Here is a 22,765-nt window from a genome sequence, read left to right on the forward strand (position 1 = left end):
CCTAGTTTGAATGTCATGTCAGAGCTGGCAGACTGTGTGAGGTAGTAAGCTTGATTTTTGGAGCAGTGAAGATTTTTGATAGTGGACAGTTTATAACAGCATCTCCAAGCCCGACTTTTTCAGGTGTGACACGTTGATGTGGAGTCATTGTTGCCCTCTGCTGGCATCTGTTGAAAGCTCCTAAGGCTTTCCTCATCGAGCGCCATGGTGTCCGTGGTTGATTTCAGAGGGACACTGTTAATCTCTTTCAGACAAACTTAAGCCCATCCTTTGAAGGCAAAAGTCTTTTTCTTTAGAAAGACATGAGGGTGGGGGAGAGAGGGAGGAGGGTACAACTCCTACCTGTCATAGCTCATCTGCTTACAAACTGCTGAAAGCTTTAAATTCTCCATTCAAAAGCCCCCAGACATAAAAATGTCAGCTGAATTAATTCAATATTTGAGTACTGACAACTGTTAGAGTGTTTGAATTTCGGGGGCATGAATTAAAGGCATCGAGGGTCAGGAGAGAGAGGATCATATATCAAACTGCTCAGTGAAAACACAGCTCTAACACAGAGATTGTTGTCATCGTTCTAGAAAGAGTCCCAAAACCCCAGTTCACACAGCTGAGCTTTCTGAGAGATGAGAGAACACCAGATAGAAAAATATTTGTGTTTACAAGTGCCTTGCTGGCCAATCTTCTGCTTCTGTCGTTCACAGTTACCTATACAGAAATAAAAGACAAAAGAACAAAATAATCTGTCTACAAAGTAGAGGAGGGTGGCCATCCTCTTCCCTAAATAATCATCTCACCTCAGGTGCCCTTGAATCTCTACACAATGCGTGGAAATGGAGATTTCATGTCCAGCAGTGGCTCTTTGTCAATATCTTTGGGATATCAGTGAAATAGTTTGGTTCGGGGTTTTTTTTTAAACTGTGAAATGTAGTTAATCTTGCTTGCCTATTTTAGAAGATTGAGTATGAGTGTTAATAAGTGCTTGACATTTGGTCTGTATTAAATCTATATGTGCAGAAATACCTTTGTGAGCAGAAAGCTGTGCACTGACTTCATAAAACAGGCTTTGCTTAACTTGTGACAAACCTTTATTTGAAAAGACACCTTCAGCATTATGGTTGTGTAGAACAAAATCCATTTTGTTAACAGAAAATTTTCTATTACAATTTTTTTCTACTGTGTTTTGTAATGGAAACAGCCTGATCTTTGCTTTTAAAGTGTTGTATACAGGAACAGGAGGCAGTACACTCAGATTTCGGTGCACTGCCTGAAGAGTTAAAAATTCAAGTACATTTCTTCCAAATGATGGTGCTCAGAAACTCTTTACTGTTTGTCTCTGAACAGTTCAGTATCCACATTACACTAATGTGAGTTTGGGAAAATCGATGCCAAATGAACCGGTGTAATGGAGCATTAAACAAATACCTTTCAGATATGGGATGTTGCAAGGGTGATGCTAAGATTGTTCTGTTTCTACTTCAGTCATAAATTGGGACACAAATATTGCAGAAACTTTTGATTAACCAACTTCTAACACAGATCCAGCATTATAAAAGAGTGGATTTTATATTGTCTTGGATTTCTGACACCCAAGAGGCCTCTAATAACGACCAGATGTGAAATAGAAAAAATATTTGGGAGCAGTTAATGCCTAACCATAAAAGTGACCATGTGTAAATCACTGTAGAATGTGGTTTGAGCAAGGGCATTAGGTGTTTTCCTTTTGGTTTTATTTCCCCCAAGGCTGTCTGTGTGTGTTCATATATTGTAGTGCAAAATGAGTCAGCAAAGAGAAATATTTTGATCCAGCACTCCATCCCACTCAGGCAGGATTATTTGTAATTTTTCTAAAGTTTAAATCTGCTCTTTGAAGAGAAAAGCAGTTCAGTTTGAAAAAGAGCTGTGCTGCAAGGCCTTCATCCTCTGAGGGCACATTTCCGGGTCCTGATGCTTCTCTTGTTCGCAGGTGAGCGTCCTTACCAGTGTCCTTACTGTGACAAAGCTTTCAGCAAGAACGATGGCTTGAAGATGCACATTCGCACCCACACCAGGGTAAGTCCTGCACAAGGAGGAGTTTTTATGGTTGCTTGAGGATTGTCTGTGACTTGTGTGGTGAAAAGTAATTAATTCCTGTTTGTGTAGAGATTAGGCTCTGCCAACCAAGGTATTTTATGCCTATCAAAATAAGAGGCAAAGATTCAAGTCATTAACTTACAAATTCTAATTAGAACTCCACTACCTTCTATTTTTTTCTGTGTTTGAGTTCTTTTATGTTGAAATAATAGCTGTACTAACCTCTTCATTTAACCCATGGTTATTTATAGATATAAATTAATGTTGTTTACTGAGTAAACAGTTCTGTAAAGGCTTCACTGAGACTGAAACTTAAATATTGATTTGATTCTTACTGTGCCTGTAAAGTCCAGTCACTGTGAGCTTCTCTGGAGGCTGTACTTTATTAACTGATGGCAATTTTTTTAATTTAACTTTTATTTAACTGGGAGCTGTTACAGCTCCCAGAGATCAGTGCAGCCTTGAGGCCAAACCAAGAAAATTCTGCATCTACTGGGAAACAGGAAAGGTGACATTTAACTTAGTAGTCTCCATATGCAAATAAACACACCGAATTGCTTTCTATATAAGTAAAATTTAAAACTGTTTAAAATTCTACTGTTCTGTGTGGGTCTTGAGCATATTAACTATGAGGTCCTAGGTAAACTTGTTGCTTTTGTACCCCAAACTATACAAGTAATGAGTAATTTGTGCAATACTCTTGGTAGTTCATTGAGAACAGGCTAGTCCTATGTTGTTACTTGTTTCTCCCTTTTTTCTAGCTGTTAAATCACTTTAAGAAGTGCTATAAATTATTTTCTGTTGTTACTGTCCCCTCTTAACTGTGTTTGCACTAGGAGAAATTTCATGACCCATCTAAGTTCTGCATGACTGTGAGAGGTAAACAAGCTCTGAAACAATGCCAAATGCAGTTTTTTTTCCCTGATTTTTCATACAGTTTGAGTAAAAACAGCAAACACTCCCCAGCCTCTGTAGAAGAAAAATAGAGGAAAAAATAATAATATTAGGCTTTTAAAGTCTACAGTGATTTACACCAAGTGATGTTTTCTTCTAAGCATTTTTCAGCTGATAGGAAAGGGAGGAGTTAGGAAGATAACTTAGGAAGGTTTTAAGGAGTGGATATTTCTTTTTAATATATGTAGACACTGTAATTAGAGAGGCTTTATGTTGCACTAAGAACATAATAAAATTTGTTTTAAAATGTCTCAGGAAATGCTCTACTGTACCATGGAGGCCAAATACCATCCTTAGAGGTACAAAGAACTTGATTCACACCAAATGTGATCCAAGTACTTCTAACACTTGAGATGTGTTGATCATCTACATTTGAAAGGTCACATTTCAGGTTTTTTTATTTTGGTGTGTGAAGGTGCTAAGAAGACTGCTGGTCATCCCCACAGCTATGCCGTAGGATTAAAATGTGCATGGTTGTTTAGACATGATTAGATTTTGGTTCTTTTTGTGGTGATGCTGCTCCTATCCCAAAACTTGACAGTGAGGCTCATTCATATTTGACTGCCATTACATGTTCATTTATCTCCATGTAAATATTTTTTTTTTACTTTGAAGTAACAAGAATAAGTACTGATAACATTTACATTAATAGTAATTTCTAAATTGAAGCCTATAATTGTTCCTATAATCTTGCATGTCCCAACTTCCCCTCTTCCTCACAGTTCACCTTATTTAATATTTAAGTAGAACTGGACAGCTAAAAAATCAAAGGTCATCTTAGGAGGAGGAGGAAAAAAATAGGTTGAAATTATTAATAACAACAAGAGAAGAGAAAACAAAGTTTATCCCATGGATTTTCAAGCCAGAGGAAGGAATTATGCCTGAGTCTGTTCTGCAGAACAGAATTACTGATCCATGAAGTACTACAGGATAATAAGCTATTCTTATTTTATTGTTCAGGTGAGTAGATATTAGTGCAGGTATAAGGGAGTAAATATGTATTTTAGCTGATGTGGAAGAACAGCGTGGTGAAGGGAATTGGAAAGGGAAGTGGGGGAGCAACAATGCTGAGAGGTAAATGGGAAAGACAACATTTGTGTCTTGGCAAGAATGTGCAGATATATTTAATGTTAGTAGTAGGTTGATGCTTGTCAGGAATGCAGGGTACAGGAACCAAGCTAATTCCCCTTCAGCAGAGAAAACAGCTGCTGGGCTGTTCAAGTGTGTCTTTCTTGAGGTGAGGGCTCGTGATCTGAATCCTGACTCTGAAGGAGATGTGTTTGAACTGCACCATGTAAGGACTTCTCCAGGGAAGAAAGAAACCTGTGCAGAAAGAGTTTGAGACCTCTGAGCACAATGCTAATACACTAGGACTTGTTCTGTGTTCCTAGGCTGTTTTAAACAAAGATGAACTATAGATTATGAAATAAAAAATGCACTGTTTGCCAAAGGTTTGGGTCCTTCTGTCAGTTCTAGGAATAAGAAAAACCACAAGTCACACTTGAAATTTCTCTTGTCAGTCATCCCCTGTTTTGACTTTTCAAAATGGTGTAAGGTTGTAGGCTTTTCCTTTTTTTACTGTTTCCTACACATACATTTTACTTGAAATTTTTTCTTGCATGCAACATTATTATTGAAAGAAGAAATAGCAAGATATATAAATCCTGAAGGTATTTTTGTATCAGCTGAGCCTAGCAATGTGGAAATAAATACAACCATTATATGCTTCTGCAGTGATAAAATATTTTTTATTCATAAATATCTTGGAAAAAAAATAATCTGGTCTTTTGGCCAGAAAGTTTGTGAAGTAGCTTAAAAGTAATATTATGGCATTCACCAAAGATAGTAGAGATTAAATGTCAGTGTATTTTACCAGTGGGCTTAAATGGCGGACCTGAGGCTGGGGATCAGGGAGGGCTGCTGGAAAAATCATTGTAGAAAGTTGATTAAGGTCTGGCAGCTGCTGAAGTGAGCACAGCCTGGGTGGCCACAGGTGTCAGCTCCAGCTCTGGAGTAAACAGAGAAAGTAAGGCCAAACCCCTGCTGGCCAGGGCAGGGGGAGAAAACACCACCCACCTGGTACTAAAATGTCACCTGTGTACTGATTTGTTTCTATGAAAGTAAATGTGTTTGGTTTATGGTTTGATGGGTTTGGTTTTTTTTTTCCTTAAGGAGAAATATAACAGCCTAGGAAAACATAAATGAGGAACTTCCTCAAGTTGTTGATGAAATGAGATTACAGACCATATCAGCTTTGACGGAGTTCCATGCACATTTCCAACCCTCACACTTCAGGAAACTTCAGCTCTTTCCTAAGGGTTTATTCAGTGCCTGACTAACATTGCAATGTTTAAGCTTAAACATGTGGAAAAATTATTCTATGTTGCAGCAATAGAATTGCTAGTACATGGAAATATGGCCATTGATAGGTGCCCAGAGTTGTTGTCATGTTGAATTGATGTTTTCATTACTTCTGTGAATGGTGATGTTATTACAGTTGGATTCAGTGATGGAAAACAGAAAGAGTCAAAGCTATTTGAAAATGACTTTTCATAACTTGATTTGAATATTTCATATTTACATATAACAGCTATATTTAATTTTTCTAACGTCTTTAAGAATCTGAATTCCAGTGGGTGGAAGCTGCCAGCCTGTGCTTAAATGAGGTACATTTCTGAGATAATTTAAAAATTAGAGACATTTCAGTGTATAATTTTTGTTTCATGCATAAGTGCCTACTATTTTAAAACACATTAATATTTAAATACTTTTAACTTCCACAATATGTATGGAAGTTAACCAACCTTGAAATAATTTTGAATTTTATTTATGAATTTCATGGGAATAGGGATAAATCATGGTATGGAAGTGAGGCAGTCTCCTCTAGAGGACTCTTGCAGGCAGTGTTTTTGTTCCCTGAACAAGAAGAGGTCCTGAGTTAAACAGGCTTTCCAAGGCACTCATTTGGAACTTTACATTGCCCCCTCTTTTTTTAACTCAGAGGAGTATTAAAATAGTAGTAAATGAGAAATAATGCAAGGACAATATTGACATAATTTCACTTCTGTGTTTCCCAGGAAATATTTGAACTTAAAGTTTGAGAAAGTATTGTGTGTTTTAGAAGCACCATAGAATGGTATTGTCAAAAAAAAAGATTTCTTTGTGTACTAAATATAGACTTCTGTGCACATGACAGTGAGTAATGAAATCATATGATGTGTTGATTGAATTTGGAAGGGGTTTTCCATCTTGGATTTTATCTATATTTCCCTGTTGGTGAGATAGGGGTGAGTTCCCAAACATCTGCCTGAGGATGATGTCTTTGCCGGGGCTGTGGTTTCCTTGCTTCTGGAATCTGTGTTTGCACATAGAATGTGGAAGGTTTGAATCCCACTGCACCTATATGTTCACACTTCTTTATGTAATGTTGACTGATGATCACCCCTTCCTTGTAGAGTGAAAATGTACTTTTTCTATATTGATACTGTTATTTTCCAGGAGCAGGTGAACATCTATTGAATTTTCATCAATGCTGGTTAAATAAACCCTCCTTCACTAAATTTTAGGGCCAGAAATAACCTCAGCAGTTCAAAAAATGGCAAAGAAATGAGAACTTCTCAGTTTATGGGCAGCAAATAGGCAGGACTGCCATGGAAAATGGGAAGTTAATGATATGGTAAGGCTCACTGAATTGCATATACTGGATCTTTTTTAAAAATGCACTTTTTTTTTTTTCTGGCAGGCATTTCAGAGAAGATGCATGCTTTTGTTTTAATTATAAATTTTATGGCAAAAAAAAATTTAGTATTCCTAAAACTGAATTAATTGAGACCCGTTCTAAAAAAAACATCAGTCATTTAGAATAAAAGTCACATTTTGTTTAAATCTGCCAGAATTATTTCACAGTTATTTTAACAGGAAAATTTTTTGGCCTGTTCTAGTTGTTGGAAATATTTTTTAAAGGATTTTAATTTTCAGTGTGTTCTTGTAAAGTGATTTTTAATTGAGGCTTAATATTATAAGTTTCAAATCCCTACTGTTTCTGTAGAGTTGTAAATTCTCATCACCCTTTGTCTTCCAGTGTCAATGTTATATTAGTAATTTAAGTAGGCCTCTGTCTCTGGGTCAGCCACTTGCTGTAACCTGCAGAAACTTTCAGGTTCTAAGAGATCATTTTTTTAGTTCTTGAATTTTTTTCAGACTTAGATACAAAACTGAAGTCTGTTAACTTGGGTTGTCTGTGATTTTAAGCGTAAGCAGATTTCCTGCATTTTCAGGTTGGCAGAGCTGAAGGATTTCCAGATTTCTCTTTGAGAGTAGCGAGCTCCTGGTAGCTGCAGACATGACTGGTGTATTTTAATGTTATCTGGCTGGTCATGTTTGTTCATTCTAGGCCACATTTTTCCATTTGCCTGATTTTTTTTTCAAACCAATCTTTTTATTGACCCTCTGTTCAGGTGATAATGCAAGCATATAAATCATATTTAGTAACAGTAATACTGATATTTTCAAAATTTTCACATAAAACACCTTTTGAAAGAGGATAGTGTTACTGTATCAGTATCTCATGAAAAGACATTTTAAGTTTTTTCTGTGAACAAGGAGGGCTTTGTTTTAGAATAATGGAAAGAAAAGAATTATTTATTTTAATTTTTTTTTTGTGTTCTCTAGCATCACCATTATTCCTGTCTGTCAGTTTTCACATTTATATCACAAGTGTAAATATTTACATGTAATACAAGACCTGATAAGCTTTTACTTTTTTCTCTGAGCTTCTCTCAAGCTTCAGGTTTCAGCACGTTAAAAATACAGGCCCATCAACTTGGTAGTTGTTTTCTTAACTCTTATTTTAATCTTGAGATATGTTTATTTGGTAATAATAGTGTTTAAATTATGTTTGTCTTGCTGTAACAGCTGAGCTGATGGAATAGTTCTAAATTCAGATTTAGAAAGTAAGTTGGCGAGACTCCTACCAAAGTCATTCACATTTCACCTGTGTAACCAATATTACCAGGTTTACAGAAACAAACAATACTACCAGGTTTACAGTGCACAAGTGCCAGCTTAGTGTACATAATGCATTTATATTTCCTAAGGGACATACAGGCAACTGCAGCAGCAGCTAGCAGTTCAAATATTCTGCATTTGAGTATTTTCATGTGCTGTGCTTGCAGGACAGTCTGTGCACACTTTGTGTCAAGCTGTTGAAGGTGCATCAAGTGTCCTTGAGATTTGTCATGTTCTGAGTGAGGTCTTTCTAGTGCAAAGCACAACTTGCTTAGAATTCAAGGTGTGATTTGTGATTCAGCCATCCACAGACAGAGGAGTGTGTACTGCAGGCACTGCTTTATTTGATGGGTTTTTAAAAATGTTTAATTTCTCTCAGTTTTAATGGTGGAACCCACCAGAGATGGGAGCTTTTAGGTCAGCATGTGTCAGTCTTACAGCAAAGCACCTTCCAGAGTACCATTGGGCTCTGCTTGGCCTTTCCTTGTTCAGAGATAAGAAGGTTGTAAATCCTGATCTACATATTTCTATTCATACCTGGCATGCTTAAAACTGTGATGTTAAATCACTGCAGTATTGGCCACATCCTGTCTCTCTTGCTCTCCCTGCTCCCTTCCTCATTTAGATGGTCAATAAAAGAAAACACATAGAATCCTTCAGTTTGGCTACCACCATAGCCATGGCCTGGCAGATGCTTCTTCAGCAGAGGACAGATGTATAGTACCAGCACTTGCTAACTCCACTGAAGTCAGCTTGGATCCTCTTCCCAATGAGCTCCTGTTTTGCTGATAGCAGGTTTTTCCCTTTTTTTGATGTTTTAAATTTGTCCAGCTTTTTTCTCATCTCAGTCTTGGCCCCGTTTGTCTTCTCGTGATGGCATTAACTTTTTCAGACCTCTTACCATGGCTTTTATCTTTTTTTTTCCTCTGCTCACATTTAAAGCAGTGATTATGCTAAGCAATCACATTTTCCATGTTACAAGTGTTGCTTTCTCCAAGCATTGTGCAATGGAAATTTTACACGAGGGGGAGAGGGAGCAGAGAGAAAAGGAAAAGCGCAGAATGTTTTGTTTTGAAGAAATTGATCTGTGAGGATGATGTCTTCTTCAAAATCAGCAACAAAAAAAGTCTTTTTCTCTGGAGATTAACTGAGGGCCAGGTTTTGCTCTGGACAGCACTACTGGTTTTCCTGAAACAGATAAAGATGTGAATGGAGGGCAGTTTCACTCAGCAGAGAGGAGGCTGATGTGAATCAGTCATGTCTGCTGAAGTCACTGGAATATACAGATGGAAGGGATCTAAAATTAGATCAAAGACAGCTTTGGATGTGTTTCATGCACTACAGATGTGAATTTCAATACAAATGCCAAGGGGGTGTTAGATACACCATTTTTGCCACAGAGAATAATACAAATATAAAATATAGAACAGCCAGACATAACCTGGGAGAAGATAATACAGCCCAGGTTTGTGACTCCAGCTTCTCAGGGTTTAAAATGGTTCTTTGTTCAAAATAGAATCCTGAAATCCATTTAGCACTGGAATGATTATCAAGTCAATTCTTCAGATAGCTGAAAACTAAGATAATAAAAAGGGAGTGAGTCTACCTGGTGCAGTTTGCAGTAGTGAATGCTTTTGTAGGTGTTTAAGATGTGCACATTGTATAGTTCACTTTGCACTTTCTGGGGAACAATCTCTACAGAGAAAGGCTGCTTTTGGAGAACTCACAGAAATGTGGTTTGTGTTAACCACAATGCAAAACCAATTAAGGGGTTGCTGCAGAAACCTGCTTTTCACATGGTTTATTTGTACATTTCCCTTAAAAATGCAGACTCTGCTCCATGAAGCCTTTAGTCAGGTTAGCAAAGCTCCCTGTGACATGAACTTTTTGGTCTAGATGATAATTTTTTTTTTCTTTCACAGATTGATACAGATCTTTTTTAGGTAATTTGTTAAGTTTTCCTGTCTACTGAAGAATCATGGAAATAACACTGCCTTTTCTAGGAATCTTGATGGGAGGAGACAGCAAAATGGAAGAACCCCATCTTTGCCCCAGTGTGGTCTCTGGACCTGCCCTAAAGAGAGAGACTAGGACATACTCAGCACTAATTGATAGTGCACTGTGTTAGGTGTATGGTGAATGCTGGTGAATCCTGGCAGGATTCAGCAATATATGGAGACCTGATGGTTCTCAGAGGCTGAGAGTAGGAGTTCAGTAACCAGACAGCTTTGTTGCTTCAATGCCTCAGTTGTTCCATCTCACTTATCCTTGGATCCCACATCATCTCCCCAAAGAACTTGATTACTGCCTATTATTTGTTAATTCATAGATCTAGCTGCTTTTTTTTGCCTATTGATTTATAGTCATTGCTTTCAATTTAATTTAATAAAAAGTGTTTACGTTTCTTAAAATACTTTTGTTCAGAACTTAAGCAGTACAGAATTAGAGACCAAGGAAAAAGTAGAACGAGAGTGAAGGAAGTCTAGTTGGTGCAAAAATAAGGGTGCCTCTAGAAGATGAAAATTTTAATGAGGTCATGTGTAGTGCCATAATGCTAATTCTTGCATTTAATTGATTTGTTGTTTTTATTTTTTTTTTGGTTTTGCATTTTAATTGATTTCTATATAGTTCTTTTGTAACTTTAGTGGAATCAAGGCGGAATTCCACCTCTGTAAATTTCTATATGAAGGAAGACCATCAAAGAAAAAATCTTTACATAAGTGGGTTTCCTTATTTATCTCTAATTATTTGTTTCAGGTCAGTGAGATTGCAACTTTTCTAACATCATGTTTTACAGTAGCTGCTAACCAATAGTTCTAATAAAAATACAGATGGTTTGGTTGCCATCTGCACTTCTTTTGAGGTTCTGCAATGAGTATGTGATTAACCTTCTGTCACCACTTTTCAAAGTAAGTTTTTCTGCTACCACAAGCTTTCCTTGTACCTCCTCTTCGTCCCTATACCTCTTCCCCTGCTTAGAAACCTCCAAACAAACTTGAAATTTTTGTGGATAATCTTACTTGTCTGTATGCTTTAAGCATTTGTGGAGGATAAAGGAAAGAACATTGGAATTTTATGTTTCTGTACCTTTCACGTGACAAAAAGCAGACTCCCCAAATGGCTGGGTTTGAAAGATTGGAACAGATAATTAATTCAAAAGTGGGTGCTGAAGTGGAAACTGTCAGGCCACAGCTTTCCCAGCTTTCACTTAATAATTTGAAAGTTGATTTCTGTTGTTTTCACTGACTGTAATACCTTGGAGAGAATATAAAACTTGCACCATCCAGCATAGAATTCCGCTCCTTTAATGACCTGGGCTCTGTGTTGACTCACTTTCACTCGCTGTTGTCATTGCATGCAGGAAAAGCCGTACCAGTGCTCGGAGTGTAACAAGGCTTTCAGTCAGAAGAGAGGCCTGGACGAGCACATGAGGACCCACACCGGGGAGAAGCCCTTCCAATGTGATGTGAGTTCCTCTCCTCCTTTCCCTTTGTCTTCTCAGCCTCAGTGCGGCAGCAGGATTTAATTGCAGGGATATTGTGGCCTTGCACTTTCTGCTTGTGGCATAGTTATACTTCACAGGGCTTGGATTGCCCAAGGAATGAAACACCATTCAGGGAATTTCATGTACCCTATTTGCTTGCCAAGAGCCACACACACCTGTTCATTTTATGGTTTTGGACCCCATGAGAGTTATTTTCACCATTAGTAATGCAATTTGGATTGTACCATTTACAAATTCATGCTGCTTGGGTTCCTGTATAAATTGTATGACAGGTTAATAGTTGGAGATTAGCTTGTGTGGGAAAAGGGATTTCATTTATTACATGGAATCTCAATGCTTCTGATGTTGAATCATATGAGTATGAATTCAGAATTGCTTGTTTCTGGTGAAATCTGGTCTGATATTTTCAACATCAGCTCACAGCCTCCTGTTTCTCAGTGAGGAAATCTGGGATGCTGTGCACGCTCGCAGGGCTAAAATGCATCGTATCCTGTGACAGTTCATAGATCACTGTCAGGTACCCTTCACGCAGCCTTGCCCCCTTGTATGCAACATCTCTCAGCTTTTGGGAGATAGGTGAGAAGGCTGAATGTGCAGAAACTGTTGGGGAATAATGTCTTTCAGATGCTGAAATTGTTGCTCAAGGATTCAGAGGAAAGCATCAGAATGGGTGTAGAATTAGTGTAGGTGTTTTGTTTTGTGATACTGACTCTTCATGAGGCAGTCACAGGGGAGTGCCAGCTCTCAGTTATATCCTAGATGGCTCAGTCAGAGCAGCTGTAAATTTGCTCAGAAATTTATATAATTAGATGCAAAATTAGAATAACAGCTTGGCAGGAAAGTTTCAAGGGTCTGTTAACTGTTATGGTTTTTAATGAATGATCTGATGTCATTTCATTGAGAATAAAATATATTAATTTCATGAAGAAGTTCAACTAAGACATTTTGCTGATGTCTACAAGTTAGGAGATTTGCTGTATTCTTTTGGGAGAATCTCAGCCTGGTTCTGGATAGTACCTTGAGGATTTCTCTAACTCCAAATCATTGTCAATAACTTTTTCAGCTTTCAGATTGTTATACTGTTGATCTGCTCTTGGCCAGCTTGCAGTGTAAATGCAGTTTTTCCCACACTGTGGATCCAAGATTCACTGCTCTTGGATTCAGAGTGTGCTTTTGCAGACTAAGTTGGTATGGTGGTTCTATTTTATTATTTTTCCTTGCTTTAATTGGAAATAGGAGCTGTATGAAAGCATACTTCCCTGTTTCAGCTTTTCCTTCAGTTTTCCTCATGAATCAAGTAGAGCTGTACTTTCTCAAACCATAGCATTTCTAGAAGCAGCTGTAATCTGTGTCTAGTCCTAGTCCTTGAGAATTGAGAATCAAGAATTGCTTGAGAATTTTTCAGAGTGTACCTTCACTTATGGGTCATATTTTTTGTACTTCAAGTTTCTGCCTTTTTTTCACCAAAATCACTTTTCAGAAGGAGCCTTTTGCTGGCTGCACACTGCCAGAGGCAGCTGATCTTTTGGTGTTTGGACATAACAGCAGTTGCCTCCACTGTTCATTCCTGCATGCTCCACTCACCCAAGTGCCCACCATGGTCTGTTGCTTAATGCATGCTTGGAGAGGGTTAAAATTTATGTTTTCAATAATTTCTCCTTATTTCACCTGGGCTCCTGTTCTGCACATGCTGGGGACACAGTAAATGTCGCCCAGGGCAGCCCATTCCTCCAGAGCTGTCTTGCACATTGCATGATTCCAGATGTTTATGTAGAAGTTACAGGAAAACCAGTAGTGGACAATTACAGAAAAATGTCCCTGTGGGGGACATTTATTGTGGGCTACCCAATACTAAGTTTCCTTTTTACACGTGAGTATTTTCACCTACAATTTTTTATTCTGCTCAAGGTAGCTGTAGATGCTGTCATTATTTTTCATATAATGACTTGAGTGGTAATTTATGACCACAACTTCCACGAGTTCTTATCTCTGGAATACCACATACCAATTCTTTTAGTCTGTATTTTTGCTTTAAATAGATTTTTTTTTTCCAGAGTTAGAAATAAAAATCATGTCTTCTCTTCCTGTCTCACTCTCCTCTCTCTTAGGCACACAGAACAGTCATTACGTTGCAGGATTGAGTTACATGTGAAACTAATCCTTGTACTCTGTTTGAGGAAGGTGCTACAGTTTATTTATGTGTCTGTTATTGTGTCTTATCAGTCAGCAAAAGCATTTTCAGACCTTAATGTCTCAAAGCTCTCACATCCCACAGATCATAGCGGAAATTGAATATTCCCATTTTAAGATGGCAATTCTAATACATGTCACCTAGAAAAGTGAAAATAACTGAAATATGGAAGCAGAAATGCAATTTTTCATAGAAAATTAGATGTCTTTCCTCTTCAGACCCACCTGTTTTTTACTGAAAGGCCAATTGAACTTCAGTTTCTCAGAGACAATAGATTATTTCTGGGGGGCAGAAGGGTCAAGTACTGCTGGTCCTGGTTTCTTTCCAGTACAGTATTTCCTTCCACTCTGCCCCTAGTTGACCTTACATTTTCTTTCAAATGTCAGTCTTTCCGTCCTCCCTACCTGGTCAAAACTTTGATAATTTTGAAGAGATTGATTAGAGCTCAAGTGCACATTAGCAAGAGTGGTTGTAAATCTGTAAAATATCAGTCTTGCTTACGAAATTGATATATGAAACAAACTCTTAAAAAAAAATCCCCAAAACTTTTCTGCATAAGAACAGTGCAGAATGTGCCATACCTTTAATAATCTTGTGCATTCCGTGTGTATTTTTGAAGAAGGAAAGTAGCACAATGTCTTAGAGCCTTGTGGGAACAGGAGGACACATTACATTGGTCATATGAGCAGAATGAATGAAAAAATGTATTTTGAGGCTGTGTTATAAGCTGTTTGTTTTAGAAATGAAGAGATGTGTGTAAGATACACAGAACACACACACATCTTGTAAATGTGTATATCCCTGATTGGCCTCCTGAGTCTCAAGAAACATGGAGTATTTACGAGTGTGTGACACTTCTGACACACTGGAATTTCTGGCTGCGATTAGATAAATGTTATGGGTTCCCTTTGTGTGCTCTGTGGACAGGAAACAGAAACCTGGGTTTGGCAAAAGCAGTACTCAGAGCTGACCAGTGGGTGCTGTAATCGAGGTTCACTGTCAGTAACAAAGGGGTGGCTGTTGCTTGGGTCTCAAAGAGGTTTATTCAGAGATTATTCACTGGGGGAAAAGCTGGAGAGATGCAGTTGCTCTCTGAAGGTCTTCAGCATTACGTCATGTTTTATGACACACAGTGTGGGGAAAAATTATTTTGAGTACAAAACTTGCCTCTGGCCATTGCTGTTTTATGGTCATTTAATGGTTTAGCCTTAATTGGCGTAAAATCCATATGCTGGAGGTCGAGATGATCTACTTGGATAGTGAGTTCTTGTTGTTGTGGTTTCAAAAGGAATCAGTCATCATTCAGCATTTGCAGTAGTTGGGTGCCAATATAAATTTAAAGCTTTGTTTTTCTCTAGAGGGATTGTCCTGGGTTCTTTGAGTTTTTTTCTGCATGAAAGAGATATTGTCTGGAATGAAGATGGAATTTTAAGAATGCAAGTGTATAGGTGTTCATTCTTGTTTAATTATATGATTCTTATCTCTTTCATTTGTCAAATCAGCAGCTGTTTCCTTTTCTTTTTTTCTCCATTTCCCTGTCAAATTCATGTTACAATATTTCTTTCTGTGGTATGCAAGTGTGACAGTGTAACTGCACAGTTTCAGTTGAGTTGGTGTCTTGTCTTAACTTTTAATTCTAACTTTCCTTTGCTGAACTTGTTCTTTTAACCTTTTTTGTTTTTCATTTTAACTTCAGTACAGGGGTTTTAATAAAGGAGTGGCTTTAGTATGGGCAGAGTCCCTTGTGCCTCTATCCATCTATTCCCACGGCAGAATGAACTGGACTGCTTGGAGTACAGTGGAGGAAGGAAAGCAGCACACCAGATAATAATGCAAAGGAATTGCACCTTGATTTACCAGATGTCTGCCATTTTCTTGGCCAGGCAGAGAAAGGCTGGAACAACGACCTTTTCTTTCCATTAGTAATTAACCTTTCTTGCAGTCTTCAGAACTTCTTCATTCTCACTCCTCCCTCCTTGTAACTGAGCAATTGGAACTGATTCTTTTGGAAGCTGCAGGTGTCATTCTGGAGGTCAGGAAGGAAATATTTCATTTGAACTGATGGATGGATGCTCGTGATGTCTTGTCACAATTTTTGCTGCATCCCAGATGGAACAATAGCTTTAAAAAAAACTGAACAAAGCACCACAATGTTACCAGGACACCTCAATGTGTTGGTATTTTGAAGATTGAGTATTTTTTAGACAGACGGCATCCTTGTGCCTGTGGTACCACTCCTAATATACAACATAAAAAGATAACCAGGCAGAGGAAAAATCTTTCAGGTACTCTCTGAAGGGATTTTTCTTCCAAAGACCAGCTCATTTAAGTACTGCAGGTATGTGTGACTGTGGCCTCAGTGACGTAATCTTAGGAGTGTTATACATGCTTGAGATTCTAATACTTGGTTTGACTTTGTCTTGTCTTCACTGCCTCAGGTTTGTGACCTGTCCTTCAGCCTGAAGAAGATGCTGATTCGACACAAGCTGACTCACAACCCCAACCGCCCCATGGCAGAGTGCCAGCTCTGCCACAAGAAGTTTACAAGGAATGACTACCTCAAAGTGCACATGGAAAATGTCCATGGAGAAACTGATAGCTAAATACGGCCTCAGTGAGAAAGGTGGATCCAAAGTGGTGCATTTGTACGTGTACAAACTCCAGACTTTCCACCTGGCCAGTAAGCACAATCAGGAGAAACAATTGTAATGCCTTCATGTGTTATTTTCCCAATTTTGTTGAAAATACGTTAGTAGGAAAAAAATCCCCAAGACATTCTGATGTAAACCAGCTTGAAAATAAAAAAAATGAAGATACAAGAACTTTGGAAAAATCTTATCCTCATTTAAACAGAGAAGCTTTAAGCAAACTTTTCTTTGCTAATGACATCCTTAGAAACTTAGACATTAGTAGCATTGCCTGGAAATCCTGGACACTTGCAACCAAACTCTTGGCTGTCTGCAACTGTATTTCTGTATGTAACTACAAGGCTCCATTAAAATTATTTAATTTGAAACCTCACAGAATTGGTCATTCTAATTGACTGCTGATTGTATCCAGGCTTGCTTTATTCATATCCGCATTTTGTTGTAACACAATTTTGTCTTATTTTATTTGCAGCTTTCTCATTACTGTATGAAACTCATTAACTTGAATTGATTCTTGAGATGCCAAAGTGTGTGGGTAGAGAACCGTGGAAATCTGTCAGTGTTCAGTATTCCTGTATGAGATTGAGGAGGATTTATTTCATCTGGTTACACGAAACAAGGCTGAAGTGAAAATTTTGAGCAATTTAGTTTTAAGTACTGTATCCATAGTCATCACTGTGGCTGGCAAGGCAAGCGGAAAGACATCTGAACAGGGTGGCTTGAGCAGCTAGAATTGTTGAATTTACATGTGTTTGATTTCCTGGTGAATAGCTGGTTCCCACAGTGTTTCTTCCTGCTGAATCAGATGCCCTGGATTTCTTCGTTTCACTTTCGTATCACTTAAATACCTTTTTTTTTTTTTTTTCTTAATACTGTTCATGAGCATTGGGAAAAATACTGCTTTAAAACCAAGTAACAATCAAATACTTCATGATATGCAGAGTGAGTTGTTTGCTACAGAAAACTCTTCAAGAATTCCCGCAGGCCCTCTTGTACAGCCAGATAACCAAGAAATTCTTATCTACGAGGATGGTAAAACTGTAACATCAGAGGCTGATTGCATGTGGAATTCCTGAGTTATCAGCAGTTAATATTAAGGCTGTGTCATTAGCAGACTGTTCAGATTCCTTTTGGACCTGTCAGTGTTTTGCAAAATGAACTGGGACATCTTTATAGAGTTCCTGCAGATTTTGGAGAAGCGTAATTATGAATAATTATCTTGTTTGTGGCAACCTGCTATGTGTAAAAGCATCCTAAGCCTTCATGCACTTTTTGCTTCCTGAGAGGTAGGAGAAACTCGGAGACTTTGCCAGTTCCATTCCACAAATAATTTTTTCATATAAATCTAGTATATTCTAAGTGTCTAAGACAAATGTAGTTGAAATCAGCATTATAAAGTTGAGTAAAGTTGAGTCCTCTCCTTGTTTGTAGAGATTTTGTTACAATTTATCAGAACAGTTTATTTCTAGGTCCAAAAAACTTTAATTTACTGGTAGCTACTATAAAAATTATGTAATTTTAAATGTTAGATAGCAAAAACAATCAGTATCATATACTGACTTGTGTAATGGTTTTTTAGCAAGATGTTCTTAAGTATCTCCAAGGAGAATTAGATTGGTCACTTTTTAGCATGTCTGGGATGGGTTACTTTTTTGTTGCTGTTGTTTGCCTTTTTGACATCAGTGAAAAGAATTGAGTCATAGGAAAACCGAGATTCCAGTTGTTTGTTTTTCAGCCTTTTATATTTTTCCTTCTTCAATTTGGTCAGTACAAACTCAGGCAAAAAGACTAGAAGGAAAATAAAACACTTAAAAAACCAAAACAAAAAACCAAAATGAAGGTTTTCTAAGGAATTCTTGAAGAACAAGTCTGTTAAAATACAAAGACGAAAATCCTTTTTGGGGGAAAAAAAAGAGGATAATTTAACATATTTACATGTTTTGCATAGGATTTTTGCCAGAAATCTGTACTGCAAAGTTGCTACATGTTTAGGGTTAATACCTGCTCTTGAGAAGAACACCTAATTGTGAAAGTCACGAAGTAGAGAGGAGAATGTCCTGGTTTTGTAAAATTATTTCTAGGTAAGCTACAATATATAAGGATTAATCTTGCTGTATGTAATCAGTAACAGCAGTTAAGCAGCTGAAGCTTTGATCTTGTTAATGGTGTCAACAGAGAGATTGACAGGATCAGTGGGGGAATTCAAACCTTCCTGGCAAAGACAAGAAGCAGGTGCAGGAGGTTGAAGCCCAGCTCCAGGTGAGCATCTTTTCTATCTTGTCCTCTAGGAACTTTCCCTTAGGGCTAAAATGGCTGCAGACCTGAGCTGCTGCAGAGCCAGCACCTGGCTTGGCAGCTCCAGGTCTTGCCACAGCAGGAGCTGCCTCTTCTTTCCATGGGGGCTTGAATTTCTCCCAGTCAGAGGTAATATGTTTCCCATTACTGGATTCATGAACTGTGTAATTGATTTTATATGCAAGGCAGACTTACCAGTATGCTACATATTTTTATTTGATTATAACTTTCTTAAAGAAAAAAAAAAAAAAAAGGAGAAAATCAAAACAAAGAGAAAGGAAAAAAAAAAAAAGTGAACCAGCAAACCCTTCTTCTTTGAGTAAAAATTTCCATTGACAGTATTCCACTTGGTATTACCTGGAAAAAATAGAGAAAGTTTCCTTCACCTGATTTTGAGAAGTGATAAAGTGAAACCTGTTGCTCTAAAGGCAATTGTAAATTTTTTAGTGTTGTGTTTGTATATTTATTCTTTAATCATCATTGTTAAAATACTCACTTTTCCACAGTAAGTGGTGCTTTTCAGAATAATATGAAAATTCTGAGATATTCCTGTAAGAGTATGTAGTCACTGCAATTTTAGAAGGTTGTGATTTTCCCCCTTGTTCTGTAATTTTCTGCAGATACCATTCTATTTGTTCTCCTAATTTTTCATTACTATTGGCCCCTCTTGGAGAAAGCTCCATCTCTGATGTTAGGAACAGCAGCACTCTCTCTAGTTGCTTTTGCTTTTCATTCTGATGAGCTGTGTGGCCTAAAGGTGATACAAATAATTAAATATCCTTTTATTTCCTAATGTTAAATTTCTGGTCTGTCTGTATGACTGTGAAGGTTTTAATGTGTTCTTTAAACTATCAAGCCCTAAGTAGAAATCGGAGGGGATAGTATAAGTTAACATCTGCTGGGCATTTTGTGTTGGTTTAGGTTGCAGCATTTAGTGCTCTGCATTTTTGTCAATAAGTACGAGTGCTTTTATTCTTCCAAGACATCTGACTCTGTATTTGTTTTAATTTTTCAGTTCAAAAAGTAGCATAACAGTCCCTCTAAAGCACCACTGAGCGGAGGAGCTCAGTGTGCTGCTGTCAGAGTGTGGTCAGGGTACAGTAAAATGTTCTCAGTTCAGTTACATACTTACTGCACAGAAGTGTTGGGATTTTCTTTACAGTGAGATTTAAAATCTACTTATTTGGATTTTTTAGGCAAGTGTGAGCTCAGAATACAGGAGCAGTTACAGCTGTAAAGCTGTGTTCTTCAAAATGAATTCTGACAGCTGTATGTTCTGTGGTACATCAAGAAAATGGGAGAAATTTAAGTCACAGGTGAAGAGTTGTCATAGATAAAGTTTCCTTGACCTGGAAAATTATTAATTGAACATTTCAACATGGGATAGCCTGTCTTTTATTTAATAGTTATTGCCTATTTAGTCACTTTTATCTCCTGTCCCCTTCTCTTTGTAAGCTGTTCCTGACTCTGTGCAATGCTGTGGGTGCAGGGTCAGACAGTGAACTGGCAGAGCTCAGTGTTTGCAAAGTGTTTGCTGCTCACTTCCCTGAGCCCTGTTTGTTATGCTCAAGTAGCAGCAATGTCTTGTAGTTTGCTAACATCAGCTGCCTCTCACATTACAGCAGCAGAGGGATCAGAGCTGGCCATGATATCCAAGCTGTCATCACCCTCTAGTGACAAGGGAAACGGGAAAACACCCACCTGTGTCACAAGTGCAGGAGAGACTTGGTGGTCCATTTGTCTCCATGGTCTCCAGCTGAGGTAGGCAACAGGAAAATATTCCTGGATGTCCATCACTGCACATGTCCTGGGCTTGGTACATCAGAAAAATCTAGGTAAGTGAGATGGAGAAAATAAAACAAAGCCACTTAGTGTTTGACTCCTGGTGTTACTGTGTAAAACCATGAGGTCTTTCCAACAACTGTCCCAAGGAAATTTGGATTTAAGAATTATTGTTCAATTTAAGAAAGAGAAAAATATTAAGAGTTGCCACTTAGGTTTTTGAAATGGTGTGATCCCACAAGGCTTTCACCAAAAGTGTTAGAGAGGTCAGATATATAAAAGGCTAGAATGGGAAGGTGAGATCATAGTTTCATAGGGCTCTGGAAGTCTGATTGTGTGTGTGCTCCTGGAAATTAGTAGTCTAACTAAATTTTGGCCTTTGACTCCATTGTCTAGGTTTTCACTAGCAGGGTGTCCTGATAAGCAAGAACTTGGTTCTATATAAATAAAACCAGAAAATGTCTGAGTTTAAATTTGATATTTTGTTCAAAAAAATTTAGAGCAACAATGAGACAAAATTGCACCCTTTGATTATTAAGTTATGTTTTTTGTATATAAATTTCCCATAAGACATCTTGCATCACAAACAGATAAGATCAGCTGTCCTCCAAAGATCATTGATCATGTGTTCATAGCCTTTATCTTTCAAAGCTCTGAAGCAATGGGAAGTGTCTCAGCATGTTTGTACAGTAGCGGCATCGGGTAGATGTAGCACGTAGTGAACTGGGAATAACTGGTTGTCAATTTCTAATTCCATTTGTTGCATGGTGAAGCAGCATGTTCTTGACTGCTCAATAATTGAAGAGATGTTGTTTTCATTTCTGTTTTTCTCTGAGAAGGGCATTCAGCAAAAAGGAACGAATAATAAAAGTTGGGTTGGGTTTGTGGATTCAAGGGTTTTTTTGGTTATCCTTCTACAGGGAAAAGACTATAAGCCGTTAAACCCACAAGTTCATTTCCAATTTACCAGCTGTTCAAACAAAACTGGAAGGCAGTGCTACAACAAGTAAGGTTGCTGCTGGAGGAGAAACCTCCACTACAGCATTAGCCAGGCTTGCTCTTTGGTACTAATGTTGTGATCATTCTCTGTGTCATGCCTCAGACTTGAAAATATTCTTTAACGAACTGGATCTGCCAAATACAAGGTAGATCATAAATCCATTTAACAAGACAAGAAACACCAAAGTTGTTTCACAAAATGACATCTTGTTCTAAATGTTTTAAAGCATTAGAGTCCTTTTGTTTGGCATGTTCTGACTTTTTAGCCTAGGTGACCTATACTGTGCTAAAATTCTGCGGGTTTGGTCACTACATTGCCTTCTGCATCTGTATGCAATTTGTTCAGTTTCATAGTAGGAAAAGTGGGGATTAGATCTGCTGAGATGAAATAATGAAAGCCCTTTTGAGCATGGAAGAAAAAAATTGTGATTACAGATCTCACTTTATTTTCTTCCTTTATCACTTAGAACAAAATCATTGAAAACGTAGAATAATAAAACTGGATGAAAATAGCTATTTAATCAGATTCTGTCTAGAAAATGCAGGAGGAGGATGAGTTATTAAGAGTACACTAATCTTTACAAGTTGCACTTTTTTCCTGTGTTCATGGGAGTTTGCTGTTTCAACCAGGGCAGGTTGCTGCCTTCCCTTCTGGTATTAAGCACAGACTTTAGCTTGTAACTCAGTCTTGCCAGGTGACACTGACAGCTTATGCAGTGGACATTTTCTACTGTTTGGCTTTTGCAGAAGGAGAAGGTGGTTGTATTACTGGGTTTTCTGGACAGAGGGTGGCAAGGCTTGAGCTTTCCTATCCTTCCTTGGAATTTGAACAGCCTTTAGCCATATAAAGACACCTTCTTAAAATCTCTTAAATCTCTTTCTATATTTTTGTTTGCTAAACTCACTTTGTATGTCTGAGAGAAAATCCTGCAGTTTTGAGTAACCTGATCCGGTTGGTTTCCTCAAATGAGTGCAGTGGAAAGTTTCCTCTGCAGTATTGGGCAGTTGTTGGTAAGCCAAGCAGGTGAGGTTCTCTCTTTCTAAACCATTTCCTCAGCCATGTCCAAAATACTTGTGTGGCATGACAGGTCTGGGCTTAGCATTTCAATATAGAAAAAGACTCTCAGATCAGTTCTGTTGGAGCTACAAATGAGGCCACATATACTAAACCTGCAAACCAAACCTCCTGTAAATTCTTCTGCCCCTGCCTTTACAGTGCAGCAAAGGTGGCTGGAAGCAGTGATTCTTCTTGCTTTGATACTTTTCATTAGCCTAGCAATTATAGTAAGGGTTGAAGGTGGCCATAGAATTCAG

At 38.0% G+C, this 22,765-nt stretch overlaps 1 protein-coding gene across 3 annotated transcripts in view; it reads left to right on the forward strand.

Annotated features, from left to right (window-relative positions):
* Positions 1-16,753, forward strand: part of PRDM5 (PR/SET domain 5) — a 60,081-nt gene extending 43,328 nt beyond the window's left edge. For 2 of the 3 annotated variants that reach the window (XM_053941457.1, XM_053941458.1), the window contains exons 14-16: positions 1,964-2,049; positions 11,393-11,497; positions 16,166-16,753. In XM_053941457.1, the coding sequence (XP_053797432.1) occupies positions 1,964-2,049; positions 11,393-11,497; positions 16,166-16,330 (356 nt within the window). In that variant the 3' untranslated portion in view covers positions 16,331-16,753. Of the gene's footprint in view, positions 1-1,963; positions 2,050-11,392; positions 11,498-16,165 lie in introns of those variants that run through there. The other variant, XR_008430703.1, reaches the window with a different exon arrangement.
* Positions 16,754-22,765: the final 6,012 nt, after the last annotated feature.

Source organism: Vidua chalybeata, chromosome 4, assembly GCF_026979565.1.
Source record: "Vidua chalybeata isolate OUT-0048 chromosome 4, bVidCha1 merged haplotype, whole genome shotgun sequence".
NCBI classification, from domain to species: domain Eukaryota; kingdom Metazoa; phylum Chordata; class Aves; order Passeriformes; family Viduidae; genus Vidua; species Vidua chalybeata.